The sequence below is a fragment of the Carassius gibelio genome, chromosome B11 (assembly GCF_023724105.1).
Source record: "Carassius gibelio isolate Cgi1373 ecotype wild population from Czech Republic chromosome B11, carGib1.2-hapl.c, whole genome shotgun sequence".
Lineage (NCBI taxonomy): Eukaryota > Metazoa > Chordata > Actinopteri > Cypriniformes > Cyprinidae > Carassius > Carassius gibelio.
The window spans coordinates 21,031,616-21,053,201 of NC_068406.1; the positions used below are offsets into that span (position 1 = coordinate 21,031,616).

General features: G+C 35.0%; 1 protein-coding gene across 10 annotated transcripts in view; it reads right to left on the bottom strand.

Annotated features, from left to right (window-relative positions):
• Positions 1 to 3,208: 3,208 nt before the first annotated feature.
• The window catches only part of mcf2l2 (MCF.2 cell line derived transforming sequence-like 2), a 56,851-nt gene continuing 38,473 nt past the window's right edge, over positions 3,209 to 21,586 (bottom strand). For 4 of the 10 annotated variants that reach the window (XM_052568964.1, XM_052568962.1, XM_052568965.1 and 1 more), the window contains exons 26-34: positions 20,421 to 20,518; positions 18,270 to 18,365; positions 17,675 to 17,758; positions 15,883 to 15,954; positions 13,844 to 13,933; positions 13,473 to 13,588; positions 12,088 to 12,203; positions 6,120 to 6,214; positions 3,209 to 4,541 (exon numbers count right to left, since the gene is read on the bottom strand). In XM_052568964.1, coding sequence (XP_052424924.1) covers positions 4,441 to 4,541; positions 6,120 to 6,214; positions 12,088 to 12,203; positions 13,473 to 13,588; positions 13,844 to 13,933; positions 15,883 to 15,954; positions 17,675 to 17,758; positions 18,270 to 18,365; positions 20,421 to 20,518 — 868 coding nt within the window. In that variant the 3' untranslated portion in view covers positions 3,209 to 4,440. The remainder of the gene's footprint in view (positions 4,542 to 6,119; positions 6,215 to 12,087; positions 12,204 to 13,472; positions 13,589 to 13,843; positions 13,934 to 15,882; positions 15,955 to 17,674; positions 17,759 to 18,269; positions 18,366 to 20,420; positions 20,519 to 21,586) is intronic. The other 6 variants (XM_052568971.1, XM_052568972.1, XM_052568967.1 and 3 more) reach the window with 5 other exon arrangements.

The window sequence follows — 21,586 nt, forward strand, 5'->3', positions numbered from 1 at the left end:
TGTTAGTGAGGGCAAGACTGCCTTAAAACAAATGAAAGTAAAGGGGGGAGCTGCGGTTTTTACTGAATAAAAACACCATAACGTTCTCACTTACCAACCAATTTCAGAGGTTAAAAAAGAGTTAAAAAAAACTTTGCCTCCAGTTGTTTAGTAAGGTTTGGAAAATTATTAATTGAAAGCTCACATTTGTCTCACTTGATGACTTCGTTGATTTTTTCGGTTTACAAATCTGTTAATTTAGTATAACTGTGACATATTCATGTAATGTAATGTAATGTACATTACATTATATTTAGTTGTTTTATTTCTTTCTTTGCTGTTCAATCACAACATTTTTCTTTCTTTTTTTTTCTCTCTTTCTTGTGTCTCAGGTCAGAACACAGCCCATTCCCTTTGAAGTACTGGGATAAAACCTAAATAATACATCTTTAAACACTAATAATTTACTATCGTTGAGAAAATTTAATAAAACAAGTAAATACAAATCACACACTTGAAGTCTACTTTTCATTTTGATAGCACTTTAGCCTACAGAAGAATACAACAAATGATAACATGTAACTGATGAGGCTATGGATCCAGTGAAAATAAAAATATGCACTGATACAGTGCACAGTAGAAATATAGTAAAAGTGATATGTTATATTAAAAAGTATATGTAGTACAACTTAAAGTAAAGTGAATAATATGAAAAGCGAGTACAACGGTACAATAACATATATGATATATAATAGATTTATTAAATTCTATGTATAATATGAATAATACCATAAGAAATAACTGAACAACAATAGGTTAATAATAGCAAGAAGAATATGTAATATAAAGGGTGGAATAATACAGAATAGATAAAAATGAAGAATAAATTAATAGTAAAATAAAGAGTAAAATAAAAGAAATTGAAATGTAATTTTAAAATACTAATTATTAATCAAATTAAGACACAACTAATGACACAACACAAAAATATTGTGGACATGAGTTCCAAATTGTGTTTAATTAATGAGCTCAAGTATAATATATACATGTACTCACACACACACACACACGCACACACGCACACACACACACACACACACACACACACACACACACACATATATATATATATATATATATATATATATATATATATATATATATATAATAGAAAATCCTCTGATTCAATCTCAGCTCAAGAAACACATTTTATTTAAGTTTTCAGTTCTGTCTTTCTCTAAACATTAATTCCCCACTGCTTCCCTCAAGATTTTCTTTTTTATTCAATTAATGAGTCAAATAATGTAAAATACTTGACGATGCTTGACATTTTGTTCTATAATGCATATTAAACACACTCATGCAGAAAACACACATTCTGAAGCAGTGGTTTGTTTTTCCATGTATGTTGGGCGGCACTTTGAAGCCTGTTGGCGACTCTATTGATTCTGATCGGCACTTCGGAGCCTGTTCGCGACTCTGTTGATTCAGATCAGCACTTCGGAGTTTGTTCGCGACTCTGTTGATTCAGATCGTGACTTCGGAGCCTGTTCGCGACTCTGTTGATTCAGATCGGCACTTCGGAGCCTGTTCGCGACTCGGTTGATTCAGATCGGCACTTCGGAACCTGTTCGCGACTCGGTTGATTCAGATCGGCACTTCGGAGCCTGTTCGCGACTCGGTTGATTCAGATCGGCACCTCGGAGCCTTTACGTGACTCTGTTGATTCAGATCGGCACTTCGGAGCCTGTTCGCGACTCGGTGGATTCAGATCGGCACTTCGGAGCCTGTTCGCGACTCTGTTGATTCAGATCGGCACTTCGGAGCCTGTTCGCGACTCGGTTGATTCAGATCGGCACTTCGGAGCCTGTTCGCGACTCGGTTGATTCAGATCGGGACTTCGGAGCCTGTTCGGTTGATTCAGATCGGGACTTCGGAGTCTGTTCGAACTCTGTTGATTCAGATCAGCACTTCGGAGTCTGTTTTTATTATCGTGTGACGGTTTGTAGGTGTCCAATCTGTCGATGAGTCAGGTTTTCTTCTGTCCTGATGTGAGAGTTAAGAGAGTTGCCCGCTCCAATATGGCGGCGACGTTGACGTGCGGTCGAGCGGCCAATGAGGCGTCTAGGTATTTATATGTTTATGCATGGCACACTGTGGAGTCAGCCCAGCGGTTCTGTCGTTGAATGAATGACATGAACATTGTGATTAATACACAAGATACTGATACTGTAATCAGAGTGCTGCAATTAAACTCATAAAGCATCCAGGAAAAAGTTACACACGAACTAAATGAGAACGTTTAACAATGAAACTCATTGTTCATCATCAACATTACGTTAAACATAGTTTCCATGGAAATGCAAATATTGTAAATCGTCATTAATATAATATAATATAATAATGGATTTTCAAGTGTAAAAGTATAAGTATTATATTATATTATATTATGCTTCTACACTTTATAACCCCATGGTACTATATAATACAACATAATATGTGATTTTTAAGTGTAGAAGCATTATTATATTATATTATATCTTATTATATTATATTATATTATTATTATATCATGCATCTACACTTGATAAACCTGTGGTATAATATAATATAATATAATAAACAAAAAAAGCTGTTATAAAAAATAAAACCCATCATCCTGCACTGTCCCGATGTGATGCCTCCCCATTAACTTCCTTTAACCCCCGAGCAATGAGACTCAGCCTGCCCTCCGCTCAACCCTTGCCTGCTGACCGCAGTCTCCTTCTTTCTTCTGCCCGGCCTGCTTTCAGGGGACAACGGCTTGTGATAAATAGACTGCCAGGTGTCTTCAAAATCTTTAGACACCTGAAGCTAAACCCAAGGACAAAGTGAAGGCAGCTTGAGTGCACTTTTTTAACATTCAGTTTCAATGCTCGTCACATCTCTCTGGGTCTTTGTGTCCCGCTCTCTCCATTCTCTTTCCTTCTCATCCGCCCCTCAGGAGTTTTGGGGAGTTTGAAAGACGCCCTCTGTAGAACAAAGACCAGTGAATCTTGCCTGGCCCTCTCTCTCGTTAGATGCACACTTTAGTGTCACACACTCTCTTAAAAAGCTTACAAAAACAGCCTGATGGACCAGTTTTCAACCTGAAGGTTCATGAAAGAAGTCATTCTTCATTATATCTTCATGACGTTTCTAACTTACATTTGGTTGGCTTTAATAGTCTCCATATGCAAAGTCACAGACATTGTTTTATAATGAAATGTATTTCATTATGCATTTGGAAATGTACAGTTATGTAATACATATCGTCTGTAAGGAAGCTGTGAAAATGATGATGATACTACCAAGAATCACATCAGCATTCAATATCAAATCTTTGTGCTTAGATATTTACATTTAAGAAACTATCGGAAAGTAATGATCATCGTTAAATCGCAATCATATGTGGATATCTGCGGTTATGAGACAAAACTTTTGGCATCATTACGACATTCGCTGTCATCCAGTTCTTCATGTCAAAGCAGGAAGGATACAGTACATCTGATTTCTGTATTCGTTTTAGCACAAACTGACAACATTCATTAAAATAACAGTATCAGATGCTTTTACAGTACAGCTGGAATATTTATGCTACAACAATCATATTTCCTGAAATACATAGAAAAACATCTCCAGAGTAAATATCCCACATTTTTACTAGGTTTCCAGATTATATCTACAACCAGAACGTGATAACGATTGAATAGAGGCAAATATTTGAAGAGGATTAAAGATATTCAGCTTTACAAACAGCAGAGGAACAAAGCTTTACAGTAGGCTCATACAACTTTCATGTCAGAATATAAAAGAGAGTATAAATATTGTACATTACATTAGAGAATAATAATTCATCAAAAGTGCTGTGTTTTTGACCGACAGTCTCATAAGCAAACAAGCAATAAACAACGAAACAATCAAGTATATTTGAAGGAACTGGTAGTCATTGAAAAAAAAATATAATGGAAGTCAGTGGCTATTTCTTCAAAATATCTTCTTTAGCAGAAGAAAGATATTTATAGAGGTTTGGAGTAACATGAGAGTGAGTAAATTATTATTTTTTTTAATTTTTTGGGGGTGAACTATCCCATTAAGAATTTCAGTGAAAGTTTCAGCAGGACAGAAAGGTCTAGAGTCTCTTCCTCTCAGTGTTTTCAAATGGCAGCCTCGTTGCAGATATCAGCGTTCACAGAGATCCAGATATTTCTTTTCAAATGCCCCTGCGTTTGCTGCTAAGGCACAGCAGAGGGAAAGAGCGAAGGCTGCATGCTGAGTTTCTGACTCACGATTACAGAATGTTGTCAATGTTATGTGGAATATGTTCTGATCGGTCAGTTCCTTCAGCGGAGCAGATGTCTGAGTAGTATAACAAAAGATGTCGAGCTGTTGTCGAGTATGGTGTATGAGCACTACGGAAGGCGAGGACACATCACGGTGCGTTTAGCATGCAAATCTGCCGTCCTGAGCGGGACGCGGCCCGGTGCTGTCATCTCCCTCCTCTGTATCGGTGAGGGCAGCGGTGCAGAGGTCACTAAAGATATCTAAAAAGCAGAGAATGAGAAGATCGATGAGTGACATAATATACAGAACTTTTTTTTTTTTTTTTTTTTTGAGAGCAACAGGGAATGGGGGGCAAAATAAAACCAGACCTTGCAACAGCCTTCAATCACAGCAAGGACAAGATCCATACAAACAAGAAAACAGAAATGGCATGACAAGGATGCAAACCTCCAGAGTTATTCCTGTGCTATACTTCTTTTTAAACGGGATGAGGGTGTTTTGTTTCTGCCGGTAAGCAAAGGTGGAAAAGCATGAAGAGCAACATGAAGAGCATACAAACACAATATTACATCCAGCTTCAGATAACTGCAGGGCTCAACAGTAAGGATTCATCTATGAGATTAATGTATTCATATAACTATATATAATTCCTGTAATATTTAATGTCTGTATAATTCCATTTTAATAATTTATTTGATTTTGCAATTAGTTTTTAGTATCATATTTAGGGAGAAAATAATATAAATATATATATCTCAATACGCATGCACGCACACACACAATTTATTATTTCAACATTATTATAATAACATATATGTATTTGCAATTAGTTTTTAGTATCATATTTAGGGAGAAAATAATATAAATATATATCTCTCAATACGCATGCATGCACACACACAATTTATTATTTCAACATTATTATAATAACATATATGTATGCATGTATGTCTCAATATTATCACAATTTATACATTACTTTTCAAAACTTTTTTTTATTTTTTTAGCATAGATAAATTTAACAAGGATGCATTAACATTTACATTATTACATAATATTTGTTTTTCTAAATAAATGCTGTTCTTTTGAAATTTCAGGGTTTACATAAAATATCAAGCATTTGAATCAGCATGATTTCTGAAGGATCACGTGACACTGAAGACTGGAGTAACTGCTCTTTACAATTAAGCTTTGCAATCAAAGGAATAAATGACATTTTAAAACATATATAGAAAATGTAATTTCAATTGTAATAATACTTCACAGTATTACTTTTTGTGCTGTATGTTTATTTTATGTATATCTGTTGTATATGTAAAATGCCAGCAGTGTAAAAATCCTTATAGTTGAGTCCAGAGCCGCCTCTGCTCTTAGTCAAAGCTTTAAAGGAATAAGCAGTACATTGTTATTATAGGAGAGCAAGTGTATGAGAAAACCAGACAAACAAGACCAAAAGTGGCATTGTGAGCATGCCAAGTTTTCATGGAATGAAGTGCATGCCTGTGGAGGTGATGTCATGCACACCTCTTCAAAAAAAAAGCAGACTGCGCAAACAGGTGCCTCCGTCAGTCTCGCCGCCCACTGATCTATAGATCTCAAATTACAGCCGGCTTGTCTCAAGACAGTGCCATGTGTGCATTCACATGTAAGGTTTGTGTTTGAGTGAGAAGGGACTGAGTGACATCAGAGGTCAAAGTGTGGATGTAATCCACATAAAATACAGCAGCTAGCAGTGTATGTTTCCAATAACTATGAATGAATTTTCTGGTGACCATCAGCCAGAGTGATGATGTCAGTCATGCCCTTCTGCTGCTCGTCCCGGGATTGGTGTGCGGTACCAGAGTTACTGTAAAGGTCTACTCCCTCTGCTGTGGACTGCAGGACAGTGGGCGGCACCAGTCCTGTCTTCTGAGTTCTAAGGTTCTTGACTAGCCTAGAACATGAGAGACAGTGTTCATCTTCAACGATGAGCAGCAAGAACTTCCAGCTTTGTGCTAGAGAACCTGGAGCTCAACAAGGGTTCAGTATATGATCGGCTGACTGCTTGGAATTGTAATTCAGACAACAAAAAAAGGTTATTTGTGGTGGCCAAGAACACAAAACAATATATAGCCTTATTAGCCTACTAAACAAAAAAACTAAATTAAACCGCAACTCAACTGGAATGCAGCCATCCTCAAAAAGAGTTGGTATGGATAATAGCAACCATATCTGATCCAATGGACAAACTAATCTATAAACTTTAATCTATAATACTGATTTTGCAAGTTGTGAAAAATCTTGATTTTCCAGGTTGACACTGCCCTCTTGTGGTCAGGAGCATTTCTGCTGTTAATTCTGTGGCTTAACTCCATTAAATTTTGAAAATCTCTTTGCTCTGTGGTGTTGTGTTGGGCACCATAGACCACCATAGTAACAGGTTTAGCTACATTAATGCAATTACGTTTTATTCACTTGTTATGGAGCACCTAAAGGGGCATGGTAATGGGAGAAATTAGATGAGAGGAAAAGTGACATTTCTAATTTTGTGCTATTGCGTTCCCTTCACTTGCAAAATATTCATGTTCCCCTAAGAAACGTCGCATTCGCTTGCAAATCTTCAGCATTTTCTTGCAAAACCTTCACATTCCTCTGAGAAACACTGCATTTGCTCGCAAAACTGTCATGTTTCCCCACAAAACTTTTGTTCCCCAAAAAACATTACATTTCCTCGCAAACTTTTGCATTTACTTGCACAACTTTTACAATTTCTCACAAAACTTTTGTATTCCCACAAGAAACATTGTCTTCGCTTGCAAAATTATAAAAAAAATTTTGTTGTATTTTTCTCACAAAATTTCACACTTCCTAAAAGAATATTGCATTTGCTCAGAAAAAAGTGTTTCCTTTCACAAAACGTTTATATTTCCTTGCAAAACTCTGGCATTACCTGGAGACACTTTTGCATGAAGTGCTTGTAAAATTTCTGCTCTTTCTTTGCATTTTCTTGCAAAACCGCAACATTTTTTCATAGAACTTTTGCATTTTCCCTAGAAACTATGTTTTGCGAGTGACTGCAAAATTGCTGATGAAAATAAAGTGGGAGTCAAAAGTATATTTCAATGATTTTGAGTGAAGACAAAGTTTCTTTGTTTCAAATTCTATAATTACATTTGGGAGTTGATCATAAAACACCATGTCAGTTAAAATAATTGCCGATATATTTCCTGAATTTTCGAACCGGATCTGAATAATTTTCCAGGACCACGGCAGATTGTTAATATACAGTAAGAACATGTCCTACTCTGGGCAAGTTTGGTGCACTGTGAAAGTTGAGCAAGTTTTTTGTAGAGGTTTATTGGTTATACTATGGGATGTTGGGATTACGTTGTGATACTGGTGATCAGTATCAATGCAGAAAAAAACATCACAACCACAACCAGTTTCTTGACTGTATATATTATATCTCATACACTCATGACACAACTGAGCAAACTCCAAAGCATCCAGTGGCTCAAGATGTGAAGTTAGCTACCTAAACTTTAGCTCAGCTCTGCACAATGTAAAAACATCCACATCCATGAAAGCTTGAAAACGTCTTATGAAGGGTTCGAAGGGGTTGATTGGTGAGCAAAGAAAACTTTCAAACACTTTACAAAGCAGAAACTCAAGTGCTGAAATTGACTGGAGAGAGTTTCCAAGATTAAATATGCATGAGATACTTCAGCATACTGCTGGCTTTTTCATTTCATTTTAGAAATGTTACTAAGTGCAGATTAGGTGGTATTCAGCACCAGCGGGCTGGGCATCAGATCCGGTGAAACCACTTTTCCATCTTTGCCTTTGGAGACAATTGGGTAAATAAATAAAAAATAAAAAAAGAGTGTCCACGATGAAAAAATAATAATAATAATAAAATAAATTACATGCCAAATTCTTAGAAATGCACTGGTTTCCTGTGTTTTTAAAAAACCTTTTCAATTTAACATCTTTGAAAATAACACAACATACTTTCATTACACATTAATCATCTAAAAAAAAAATTTTTTACATATATTTTTATAGACTTACATTATGAATTATTATTTCATAAATATCAAGTTTTTCGGAAAGTCTCACCACATGACATTTTACATTTACACTATAAAGAACCTTGCCTTGACATAAAAAGGTCAAATTATATCTTAAAGGATGTCAGATGGTTTGCAGGGGTCGCTGTGATATAACTTCCTGTTTTATGTTTATTCCTGAGAAAGAATAAAGCATTATGGCCAAACTACCCAATAAAGTTTCTTTTCAATAAATTAACCCTTGTGCATCAATTAAAAAAAGTTACACATAGGTTCATAGGGGACAAAAATGTCCATGTCCAAAAAGTGTCATAAAAATATTATAGATTAATATTTTTTTCCACTTTCACTGACGCCATTTTTTTAACCAGAATAAGCTCTAATCATAATAGCCAAACATTCATTAATTTTCAGGATTTTAACCCTTTAAATGCTGGTTTATTTACACAATGCCACTGTTGTTTTTTTATGAAAAAAATAAATTTTTTAATTATTTTCAATTTACTAAATTCTAAGCAGATTATTTTTTCTTTGATTATTACAGCCTTGGATATGTCAATGATTAACAACAACATAAATTTTTATGCATTCATATTTTTTATGCAGTATCAGATAAAAAATAAAAGTACCTCTCAGGTCCATAAAGGACAAAAATGTCCGTGTCAAAAAAGTGTCATAAAAATATTATAGATTAATATTTGTCTCCACTTTCACTGACTTAGATTTTTTACTAGTGCCAGTTCTATTCATAATTACCAAACATTCATTAATTTTCAGAATTTTAACCCTTTAAATGCTGGTTTCTCTACATAATGCCACTTTTGTTTTAAATAAAAATAATAATAATTATTATTATTTTCCATATAGTGAATTCTAAGCAGATTTTTTTTCTTTGACTATTACAGTCTTTGATGTGTTAATTATTAACAACAATATTAATTTGGATGCATTTATATTATTTTTGCAGTGTCAGCTTAAAAATAAAACTACCACTCAGGCCCATAAAGGACAAAAATGTCCTTTTCAAAAAAGTGTCATAAAAATATTATAGATTAATATTTTTTTCCATTTTCACTGACTTAGATTTTTTTCCAGCATCAGTTCTAATCATAATAACCAAACGTTCATTAATTTTCAGAAATTTAACACCTTAAACGTCGGTTTCTTTACATAATGCCACTGTTGATTTTTATAAAAAATATAATAATAATAAAACATTTCCATATACTAAATGCTAAGCAGTTTTTTTTTTTCTTTAAATATTACATCCTTGGATATGTAAATGGTTAACTACGACATTCATTTTTATGCTTTCATATTTTTATGCAGTATCAGATTTAAAATAAAAACTACCACTCAGGTCCAAAAGGACAAAAACGTGGGTATGTAAGACACAGCTGTGTGCATCTTAGTAAAAGCAAAGAGGGAGGACAGAAGTGCTCTATGCTTTATTTGCAACAGCTTTGGGGGAAGCTCTGGCTTGTTCCTGCGAATTGTGCCAACTAGGGCGATCTTCCTCTTTAGAAGCTCCTCCGCCAGTCCATAGGAGGTGAAAAAATCGTCACAGGTCACAGTGTTCCCCTGGAGCCCCTCCGTCATTTCCAGAATGACCCTTTTTCCTTGGTTCACCTCCGCAGGACTTCAAGGAGACTTCCCCGTGTAAATTTGCAACTTCCATGCATAGGATGTGGTGACATCACAGGTGACCCAAATTTTTATGCCATACTTGGCTGGCTTGCTGAGCATGTACTGGCGAAATCTGCATCGGCCTTTGAAATCGAACCTCAGGGTGGAGCTCAGGAGCTTGAATTTATAGTGGGACATGGTGGCTCGCAAAATGGAACGTCCATTTTCCACATCCCACAGGCTTCTTGTTGATTCATTTCGGAACTTGTACACGCCGGCCAGAATCAGCAGCCCGATGTATGCCTGAATGTCAGTGGAATCGAAATCAATCCAATCCATCACAAAACGCATCCCATGTAAATTAGTGTTCTCCAGAAGAAGCTGAATGATTTCTTCGGTGATGAAGAGGTCGAAGCAGGACTGCAAAGTTGTGATGCGGGCAGTTGCATAGTGTGTGGGACCCGGGGTCATACCCTTGGCAGGATTGTAGCGCAGCGTCTAAGTGTGAGTGGAAGACCAGAGAATCTGCCCATTTTTTGAATTCCACTGAAGATCTGCAGTCTCTTCTGTGTCCTCACTCTCAGTGTTGTCATCAGAGGAACAAGAGATATCAGAGTCAGACTCTAATGCAAACTTGACTTCATCCTCTGAAGTCAATTATTCATCCTCACTTACACGTGTAGCTGGGTGCTCACTGTTGGTGGCCACAACTAGATCCAGAGCTTCCCTTGCTGTGAAACCTCTCTTCATCTTGCAAACTATGAAATGACAAGGCACTCAAGCCACTGATATTTATAGGTTTGGCTGTGAAAGCACCCGTCTCAACCAAAATCTACCAGACAAAACAACCGCCATTTTCTCGAGGTGAAAACAAAAACAAGGTTTTGAGGGGCTTCTGAACTACTACATCAAAATCAAGCTCACATTTTTTCTTTGAACAAAAACAATAACAAATGAAAAAGTGCTAACAAGTAATAAGAAATGTGTTTGACTGAAAAAAATCTTCAAAGCTCAGTAACTTTTTCACCTTCACCTTGCATTCAGTTTCCACATGACAGGGTCTGTAACTGTATGACTAATTTACATGGGGTGGGATTTGTGATTTCCAGTACAATATATATTTTTTTCATTCAAACTGTTCACACACACACACATAAGATTTTCAGTACACACAAACCACACTCTGACATCCATAACCAACAGGCCCACACAATTATAGCTTCATAATATATCTAATTGGCTCTATAATATGCATAATCCGAAAACAGCAGAAAACAACAATAAAGCGATAATTTGCTTTATATGCCAAAACTGAAAAAATGGCACCATCTGGTAAAATATAGTAAAAATGTAAATTTTGAAGCCTTGCCAACAGAATGAAAGCCTGTTGACAAAGATTGCATCATTTTATAGTTGAATGTCACCGGGATTAAAAATTGCAGTTTTAATGGGTTTCAATGGGGACATTTTTGTCCAAAAGGTCCTGAGGGGAAGTATTTTGTGTACCTAGTAGAAAATAGATTTTTTAAAGGAAATGAAGGTGAAATATTAAAATTCCAATAAATATACACACCTGTGGAAAATTTTATGCAGTTAGCATTAACACAGGCAAAGTTATCAAAAAAACAAAACTGAAAAAGCCAAAAATGTCCTCAAGGATGCACAAGGGTTAAGAGAATTATTCTTTTAATATGCCTTTTTTCCCCATCAGTATGACATCAGGGCAGTTGTATCACCCTGACAAAAATTAGTTTTAATACATCAATAAAAAACTCATCCATTATAAAAGGGGTGGATTGAATTCCTTAATTTTTTTTTTAATAAATTAAAAAGGAAAAAAGTGGCACAAGAAAAAAATCACATCATTAACCCAATGTTGTCCAACAAGCCGTCTTTTTAAACACTACATTTTTTTAAAGAAATCAACAAAATAACTGGTTCTGATCATGTTTTAATGAAATTATTTCCAAATTGCGGGGTTTTAAAGAAAAAACTTATAGGAACGATAACATATGTCAAACAATAGAGTTTCACTATTGACTGTCAGGTCTTTAATGAAGGCCTCTGACTGCAGTATGGGACGTCTGCAGGAACATACAGTATCTGGATGGAGACTGTACTCATTACTCACCAGTGGCCGTTCTCCGACTCTTCTAGGAACTGTACTAAATCTCCTGCCTCGACGGAAAGTTCCTGAGCAGTACCTGACTCGTACGTCAGCTGCACCTGATAGCGATCATTATCCCCCTTAAGAGAAAGAAAGAAAGAAAAGCACGATTTATTTCAGGGTCATGGCACCAATTTTTGGCTTCACTTGTAAGTGGAAAGATAAAGGTAGGAAAGTTTAGTCAGTGGAAATCATATCTGTTGTTTATTCAAGGATGCCCTCTGGTGGTAGGAACCATGTATGTAACATTTAAGTCCCTCTGGCTGCTGTTAAAAAAAGTTCTGATTGACTCTGTCACTGAGCCTTTTTACTGAAGCAGATCTCCTTTCCTCATGCATCAAGCAGAAGGATTAAACAAAGAAACTCCTCTGGGTGTTTAAGAGTCTAAGATAATCTGACCTCCTTTCTGTGTTAATTGTGAAACATTGCGAGACCCTGTCTTTTATCGTAGATTCCTTTCAATTAGTCAAATCTCTTTCCGTTTGTTAGTTTCTTACCTGAAAGGGACATTTTAACCAAAAGTAAAATTGTAACTTTTTTGGTTATTTTTCAAAATATCTTTTTTTTTTTTTTTTACTATTGATTTTTTACTATTGATTTACCCCCCCCCCCCCAAAAAAAAAAACCTTATTAAAGAAAACTTATTAGCCTATGAAAATATTTAATTTGTGTGTGAAAAAGAATAAATATATAAATATATACTTTTTAAATGAAAATGTATAAATAAATAAAAAACATTTTAAACGTTATTGAGGTTCAAAAGACATCAACATTTTTCTAAATATTTAAAAATTTTAACAAATTGTTTAAACTGCATAATGTCAATTAGGATGAATTATTATGAAAACATTACATGTGTATGAAAAATAAGTAATTAAAAAATATTTTAAAATAATTGTACTTTTAAAATTAAAATGTTAATATATAAATATAAAAACATTTAATAAAATGAGGTCCAAATGATGGTGGACCTAGAGACATTTTTCTAAATATCTTTACAAACTGTTCAAAATGTGTAATTTCAAATTATCAGTAAAGAAAACATACAATTCTAACAAAGTATTTAATGTGTGAATTAAATAATTTACAAATACATATGAAATAAATGTAAAGGTTTAAATAATTATTATTATGGCTATTATTTAGCATTCCACAGAAGAAAGAAAGTCATAGTTTGGGATGACATGAGAGAGTAAATAAGGACAGGCTTCTCATTTTAGGGTGAAAACCCCTTTAAGGACTATTTGACTGTTATTTTTCCCCTCCATACAAATTTGAAAGGTTTCAAGGGAATGAATGAAATATGTGGACAGAATGTGGATAAAGACATGGTAGACCCAGACACATACGTTTTTGTTATGTCCTTCATCCTCTCCATCTGAGGAAATGGAGAGATCTTCAGCACTTGAAGGAATGGTCTCAAAATCCTCAGCGTCCATTGATGGCAGACGCCGTTGACTCCATCCTGGAAAATAGTACACATGAGTTAATATCATTCAGTAAAAACCTTATGAGAGACGATGCTCAGGGAATAGTCTAGTGCTCGAGATTGCCAGAAAAAACTTCTGTGAAAGAGAGACAAGATGTTGAAGCACTCAATGAAAATAACTCTTGACAGATTCTGTCACCGTCAAGCATCGAATGAGGAATGAAAATAGACGAAAACAGCTGCGAGAACCCAATATGATTGGCATATCACTGCCTCTTTTCACATGATTACCTGGTTGAGACGCAGACCTCGGCACAGCGGGCTTGGTACCGGCAGTACCTTTACTTTTGCTCTCAGCGGGAAGTGCACCTCGCATGGTGTCTGTGTGGAAATTCACTGTCTTATCAAACATGACCTCTTTAATGGCAGCATTGCAGGTGAAACAGAACCTCACATTAGCATGCATGAATCAGTAACAGTCAACCGTCGAATAAAATAACCACAGGACCACTCTCACACCAATGGAAAACTACACACAACCTTATCTGAACAAGAGAGGGCATGACAAAACAAGGCACAGCACCAATTCAGAAAGCAGAGGGGAAGGAAACACGATAGATTTGGAGGATGATACACGCTTAAGATGAGCTGAAAACCACCACCACCGCAGTGCGAAAACACACATCGAAATCGGGACAGGTAAACAAAATAGGCATCAAATGATATCTGGTAGCCTGATGGTTCAAATGAATGCAGGTTCAGCAACGCATGAGACTTTTTCGAAATTGGTAAGAATGAGTCGGAAATGACAAATCAGTCATGTTTGGCCATGTATACCAATTTATGACTCTCTTGGAGTTTCTCTTAAAATTAAAATAATTGTGGAGTTATTTTTTTAATGAAAACCTAATATTCGGTGAAAGAAAAAAAGATAAAAAAAATAATAAATATTAACAATGTTTTTCAAATTAAAAAGCATTTATATATTTTTTTCAAATAATATAATATAGTAATATTAATAATAAAATGATAAACACTTGCTAAACTAATTCATGTAAAATATAAACATTACATTATTATTAAAAACATATTAAACATTTTTTTTGAGCAATGTTATGTTTGTATGTATATATACTGTATATATATATATATATATATATATATATATATATAAAGAAAAACATATATTTACAAAATTAAAGAAATATTAATAAATGTCAAAACAATAACAATAATAAATTGATAAACACTTGCTAAATAAATGCATGTAAAGACATAAATATTCTATTATATATAATATATAATAATAATAATATTTGGTATTTAAATTATTTTTATTAACCTTACATTATGTGTTGAGCCCTGCTAAAGAAAGTAAATAAAAATATAATAACAAAAAGTAATATTTGCTAAATAATTAAAAAAATAAATGCATGTGAATGTTTTAATTAATATCAACAACAATGCTAATAACATAAACAACTAATAAATAAATGTATGTGTATATGTAAATATTAAATTATTCTTAATAATTATTATTTATTTTTTTAAATAATAAACAGCACATTAAAGCTGCGGTAGGGAACTTTTGACGCTCTAGCGGTTAATAAACAGAACTGCTTGCGTCTTGCAGAAGAACATCGTAGCCGGAACTACTTCTCTCTGTTTATGTCTATGAAGAATCACAAAGGTACTGGGTTACTCCGCCGCGGTACCCCCGAAGCAATCTAAAATAGTCCGAATATAAACACTTATTATAGGTGCACCCTAGTGATTCAGGACAAGCTAAAAACACGGTTTGGAAAATGGATCCATGGTGTACTCGCTTATTATATACATTTTTCTACATTTTGAACACAAACAAAGTTACGGACCGCAGCTCTGATTGGTTATTTTTTACCGGGAGTGATGGAGTTTCTGCAAATGGCAATAGGACCACTGGGAGGAGCCAGAGGAGCTTGATTTTTTCACAGATTATCTGTCTCATATTCTACTGTCAGGACATAATGACAGGTTTAACAAATATGTAAAAAATATATATTTACAAAAGTTACCTACTGCAGCTTTAAATGCATGTAAAATAAATAAATATTAAATTATCAATAATAATTTTAAATAAACAAATTTTGTGAGAATAAAAATTTGCATTGTACCCTTAACTCCAAGTTGTTCCAGTCAGAACAATAATGTCCGTGCAAACAGTGTGCAGTTGCTTTGAATAAAAACCATCTGGCCACTTATTATAAACAATAAATGAATAAAAACAAACCCACAAGCATCTTACAAGGACTATGTTCAACATGCAGCATGCCGTGCTTTCCACGTGGTACCTTCATAGCCGAACGGTGTAGGGTCGCTCTTGATCTGATGCCTCTTGCTCTTAAGGCTAGAGGAGAGAGGAACTAAGCACAAACATGCATTTCTTTTAGAAAAGAAGTCCAGCTCATCCATCACAATCTCTCAACCTATCCATCCAAGATTAATTATCACAATAATCTTTCATTATTCCCCTGCAGTGGCAACGCTTTCATTACAATAAAAGAGAATAATGGGGCCACAAGAAACAAAAGGCTCATGTGCATCTAAATTCTCATTTACATTCCCAGAGCTGTGCAGCGGGGCTACACTGCTAAATGTCACACCACATCCCAAATGTCAGCTTATCAAGTCAGTATTTATTATTCAATGCAGCTGTCCCTTCATGTTTTTGGGGGGATTCATTTGCTGTGAAGTGCACAGTTTGATTTCGTACGAGCTGTAATGAAGAAGCCTGGGATGTCAAAGGTTCATAGTAAAATATGAAAAAAATGTAACAATGCCAGTCTCTGTGTTAAAGGCCCAGGTTTAAGGTGCCCCCCACAGGACTTTCAGGTCAGACCAGAGAGCTGCTCAACTTCTGAATAAGCAAGACAGGCCCACCCAGCAGTACATTCAGTAAAGGTAGTACTGATAGAGTTGAACAGTGACAGGCGGCTGTTTTTGAATGATCACATGTACACTACTATCTGTCTAAGGTTTGGGGTCAGTATGAATATTTTAAAGAAATTAATGCGTTTATTAAACAAGCATGCATTAAATTAATCCAAAGTGACAATAAATGCATGATGTCACAAAAGATTTCTATTTTAAATAATTGTTGCTCTTTCAAACTTTCTATTCATCAAAGAATCCTGGAAAATATCTGTTACAGTTTCTGCAAAAACATTAAGCATAACTATTAAATGCTGCAGCATATTAAAATGATTTCTAAAGGATTGCACGATATTAAGGAGTGGCGTAATGATGTTGAAAATGTCATTCAAATTCATATTCAGCTGAATACAATTAAAAAATATTTTTAATATGGCTATTTTAAATGGTAATCATATTTTACAACACAGTAAAACTGACTTGGTGAGTTTAAGAAACGTCTTTCAAAAACTTTGTTACTGCATCATATACTGTATTGCATATATGAATAAAACAGCAATACTGATGATAAAAAGAGAACATTACTCTTAAACCACTCCTCTGAATTTATTTATTTTATAAAAAATGTGGTGGGGGGCTATGATGTCAACTGTTACGTTCATGAACTTTCTGTTTCCTTATTTGGTCATCTTCCTTTTCTTGTTTTGTTAATTGATTGATCCCCACCTGTCTCCAGTTCCCTAGTTACCTCTTTTAATTACCTTTTGTTTTCAGATACCCTGTCTGTTTAGTTCTTCTTCGTCCGTGATTAACCTAATGATGTTAATGTGAGTTCAGCTGTTAGTTTATGTAGTAGTGTTGTATATTGTCTATATCTCCATCGATGTTCAGTAAACTCCTCTTTTGATTAAGACCCTCATCAAGCGCTTTATTCCTATGCTAGAGTACACCCAACTGTAACAAGAACTGGTATCAAATACTTTTTGGTCATTTTGTAATTTTTATGACAACAGAACAGGTTTTATCAAAGAGATTTAAAGCAGGATGATAATAACGCAGCAAGCAAACTACAATACGCAAACATTGCATGCTGATATTATAATGGGAGTGCTCTATTGTGTCGCTTGCAGGGGTTTTATGTCTTCTGACCCTGCTAAAACAATGCTTAGAGGTGATCCTGCACCAAATTAAAACCACAAGCAGTTTTTGTACCTTTATTGCGCGGTGCAGAGGAGGAGCTGACAGTCGAGGCTAAAGAAAAGCGGCGTGTGACCTCTGTTTCCTTAGGTGTGGGTTCTGAAGTGAAAGGCAGGGGTGGGTTAGTAGTTAGTCTGGTTAATAAACAAAACAGGATGAAGTGGTCAAATGAGAGACAGAAGGTTGCATGCGAAAACCTATTTGAGGTGGACTAATGTTAGCTATGTTTAGCAATGGTGCTCATATAGGAGGTAGAGTTCAAAAATCCCACGATAGCTAGATAGAGAGAAAGATAGATAGATAGATAGATAGATAGATAGATAGATAGATAGACTATGACATTTGCTTAAGCTCTAAGAATCTCAGTTCTTCAGTTGTCTTGCTAACCTGCGGATGCTAACCTGTTCTGCACACAATTCAGATTCTCTGAGAATGTAAATATTCTGCGATGACAAAGCTCTTGAATGTCCCACGTTTCTTTCAAAAGTCACTCACGTCGGAAAAAAGGCTTGAGTGATCTCAGAGACGAGTGACAGAGTGATGACAATGAATTTCAACAACAGGCACACCAGGATGAGATGACGGACGAGCCATGATGCTGTGCTGTTACCTGCGGGGAGAGACCTGCGGTTTGACAGGCCCTGTAAGGTGAAGCGCTTTCTAGCGAGAGCAGATCGCTCCGAGCCGAGGCTGGCCGAAGCGTTAGCTAGAAGAGGAGAGGACATGGCTGCAGTTAAAGCAGCAGGTAGAAAACGGTGGAGGGTGAGGTGAACAGCAGGGAAAAGGATCTGTCATGAAAAATAATCCTTTTGGCTGTGATGGAGCGGCCCATGTTTTTGACCCTGGAGCACAAAACCAGTCTTAAATCACTTTATATTTGTAGCAATAGCCAAAAAAACATTGTATGGGTTAAAATTATCGATTTTTCTTTTATGCCAAATATCTTTAGGAAACTAAGTAAAGATCATGTTCCATGAAGATATTTTGCAAATTTCTTGCCGTAAATATATCAAAACTTAATTTTTGATTTGTAATATGCATTGCTAAGAATTCATTTGGACAACCTTAATGATGATTTTCTCAGTATTTAGATTTCTTTGCACCCTCAGATTACAGATTTTAAAAGTTAAATAGTTGTATCTCGACCAAATATTGTCAGATTCTAATAAACCATACATCAATGGAAAGCTTATTTATTCAGCTTTCTGATGATGTATAAACCTCCGTTTTGAAAAATAGACACTTAAGACAGTTTTTTTGTGGTCCAGGGTCAAATATGCATTTTTTGCTGCATTAACCCCTTCAGGTGATATTGGGTTTTATGTCTCCCCATTTATCCAAATGTTAGACCATCTTGGAAACAAAACAAGTTTCAGGATCTTATAAATGTATAAGTCATGTCTTACTGTATACAAACATACAGCAGACACATATTTGACATACAAAAAAAAAGTTTCTGAGGGTCTGTTTGAATGATAAAACACAGTAAAAAGTAAAGACATTTATTATGCAACAAAAGTTTTTTATTATTATTATAAATAAATAGTTCTTTTGAACTTTCTGCTCATATAAAATATAAATTATGGTTTCCGCAAAAATGTTAAGCAGCACAATTGTTGAATATGAAAATTGATAATAATAATAATAATAATAAACATGTCTTGAGCAGCACATCAGTATATCAAAATGATTTCTAAAGAAACACATGACGGTGAAGACTGGCGTAATGAAACTGAAATTTCAGCTTTGTCATGACTGAATAAATTATATTTTAAAATTAAAATTAAAAATAAAAACCAGTTAATAATATTTCACAATTTACCATTTTAATGCATTTTGATCAAATAAATGCAGTATTGGTAAGAGTGTAAAACACATTTTTTTTCAAAAGCATTTAAAAAAATTACACTTTTAATAAACTAACTTTTATATTTTGATTTGCATATTTTGATTATAAGGATTAGTAGCAAATAAATAGTAATATGTCTAAAAGTACAATTATCCTAAAAAAAAAAAAAATCCTAAATAAATATCTCATGTTCATTTAATTTGTGTGAATAAATTGTACAATATCTGCATTATATTAAATTATGCTCTCTAGATATTGCAATGGCAGCATCCTTTGAAAAAAAAGCATCAATCTAAAGCATAATGGATGTATCAGAGGCATCAAAGACTACAGTGAGTCATGTTTAGAAGTGTAAAACATCTCCAGCTCAGGTCAGAGACTCGTAAACCTCTGCCTCCAGGCTGGGCTTGTCAGAGGCGCTGGGTCAGCACAGAGAGGACTTCTGTTCTCAGAGGAACTAAACACCTGTCACAATCCTTTACTCACTCAGAATCTGCAACCTGACGGGACAGTAAGAGCAAACCAAGCGATATTTACCCCAAACCACCTCCACAAGAGCAGTCCAGGTCAGACAGACCGACTGACACGGCAGAGGACTCAATACATTCAGCATTATAATGAAGCTTCATCTCAAAAATACCTTGCCATAGAGCTTTGAAGTGCTTACCAGTAACCAATTACCCACTGGCAATTTTACAGCCATTACAGCAGAGATTAGAGATAATGGCCTAATAAAGGAAATGCGCTAAATGGTTAAAAAGGAAGTAGGAGAAGAAGACACTCTACAACACTCTGTGATAAATAGCTTTTCACTACAAATGAGTAGTGAACATTAAAGTGCTTGTTGACCGCTGCAGGCTCTGAAGGACGAATATTTCTGCTTGTTTGGTTGATTAGAGAAACAGCTCTCACCTCGTTTTTGACGCATATTTGGGCCTGTATCTCCACGCCTGTAGCCTGTTTCAGGACTGGAAGAGTCAGACTGCCGGAGAGCTGTTTTGCGCATATTTCTGTCAATAAAAGCAAAGAAATCAGTACACAATGGTAAAAAACAGATGCAAATGAATATGCATATGCATGCATACAGTGGCCCCGTGCAGAAAGAGAGCACAAGCAATTTTCAATCAAATTTTTTTTTCAAAAAAGTTGGATTTAAAACTATAAAAACTATATAAGCATGTTCACAAGTATGGGGTCAATGGGTTTTTTTTTTTTTTTGCTTTTATAAATATTTTTATTCAGCAAGGATTTATTTAACTGATCTAAAGTTATGTGCATAGTAAAGACATACATATTTTATTGCATGTACATATTTCTCCTCTGAACTTTCTATTCATCAATGAATCCTGAAAAAATGAGATTCCACAAAATATGAAGCAGCACAATTGAAATTTGAAATGCTTTTTGGGCAGCTAAACAGCAAATCAGGATGATTTCTGAAGGATCATGTGACCTTGAAGACTGGATTAATGATGCTGGAAATTCAGCTTTGCCATCACATGAATATATTATAACACATATATTAAAATAATAATTAAAAAAAAGACATGAAATCTTACAAACCCCAAAACCCCAAACTTTTGATGTTTGGTTGACAAGGACAAGAATGTTTCGATATTAATGAGGATTTGGTCATATTCTTACATGATCAAGTAAACAGATTAGCCTAATTTCCATAAAACAATATTGTAGTTTGTAGAAATCGAAATAAGACAGATAAAGTGCTTAGTACAGCATTAATCAGAAGTTTGAGTCCCGAACACTCTATTACATCCACCATAAGTAAATATTCATATGTTTGCATGTACAAACAAAGAGTAATTTGGTTTGTTATTAGATGCAGACAGCTGTGAAAATAAAGCTACTGAATAAGGACATTTTAGGAGCGAGGAGGATATAAATCTACAGTATACTACAGAAAAACCATATGCTGTTCAAAATATACAATTATTTATTAAAACTTCCTGGATGTCCAACATTAATGTGAAGAACTACACCCATGGTTACTCAACACTTGTGTAAATATAAGGGAAGTTGATTTTACACGACACTCTTAAAAATAAAGGTGCTTCAAAAGG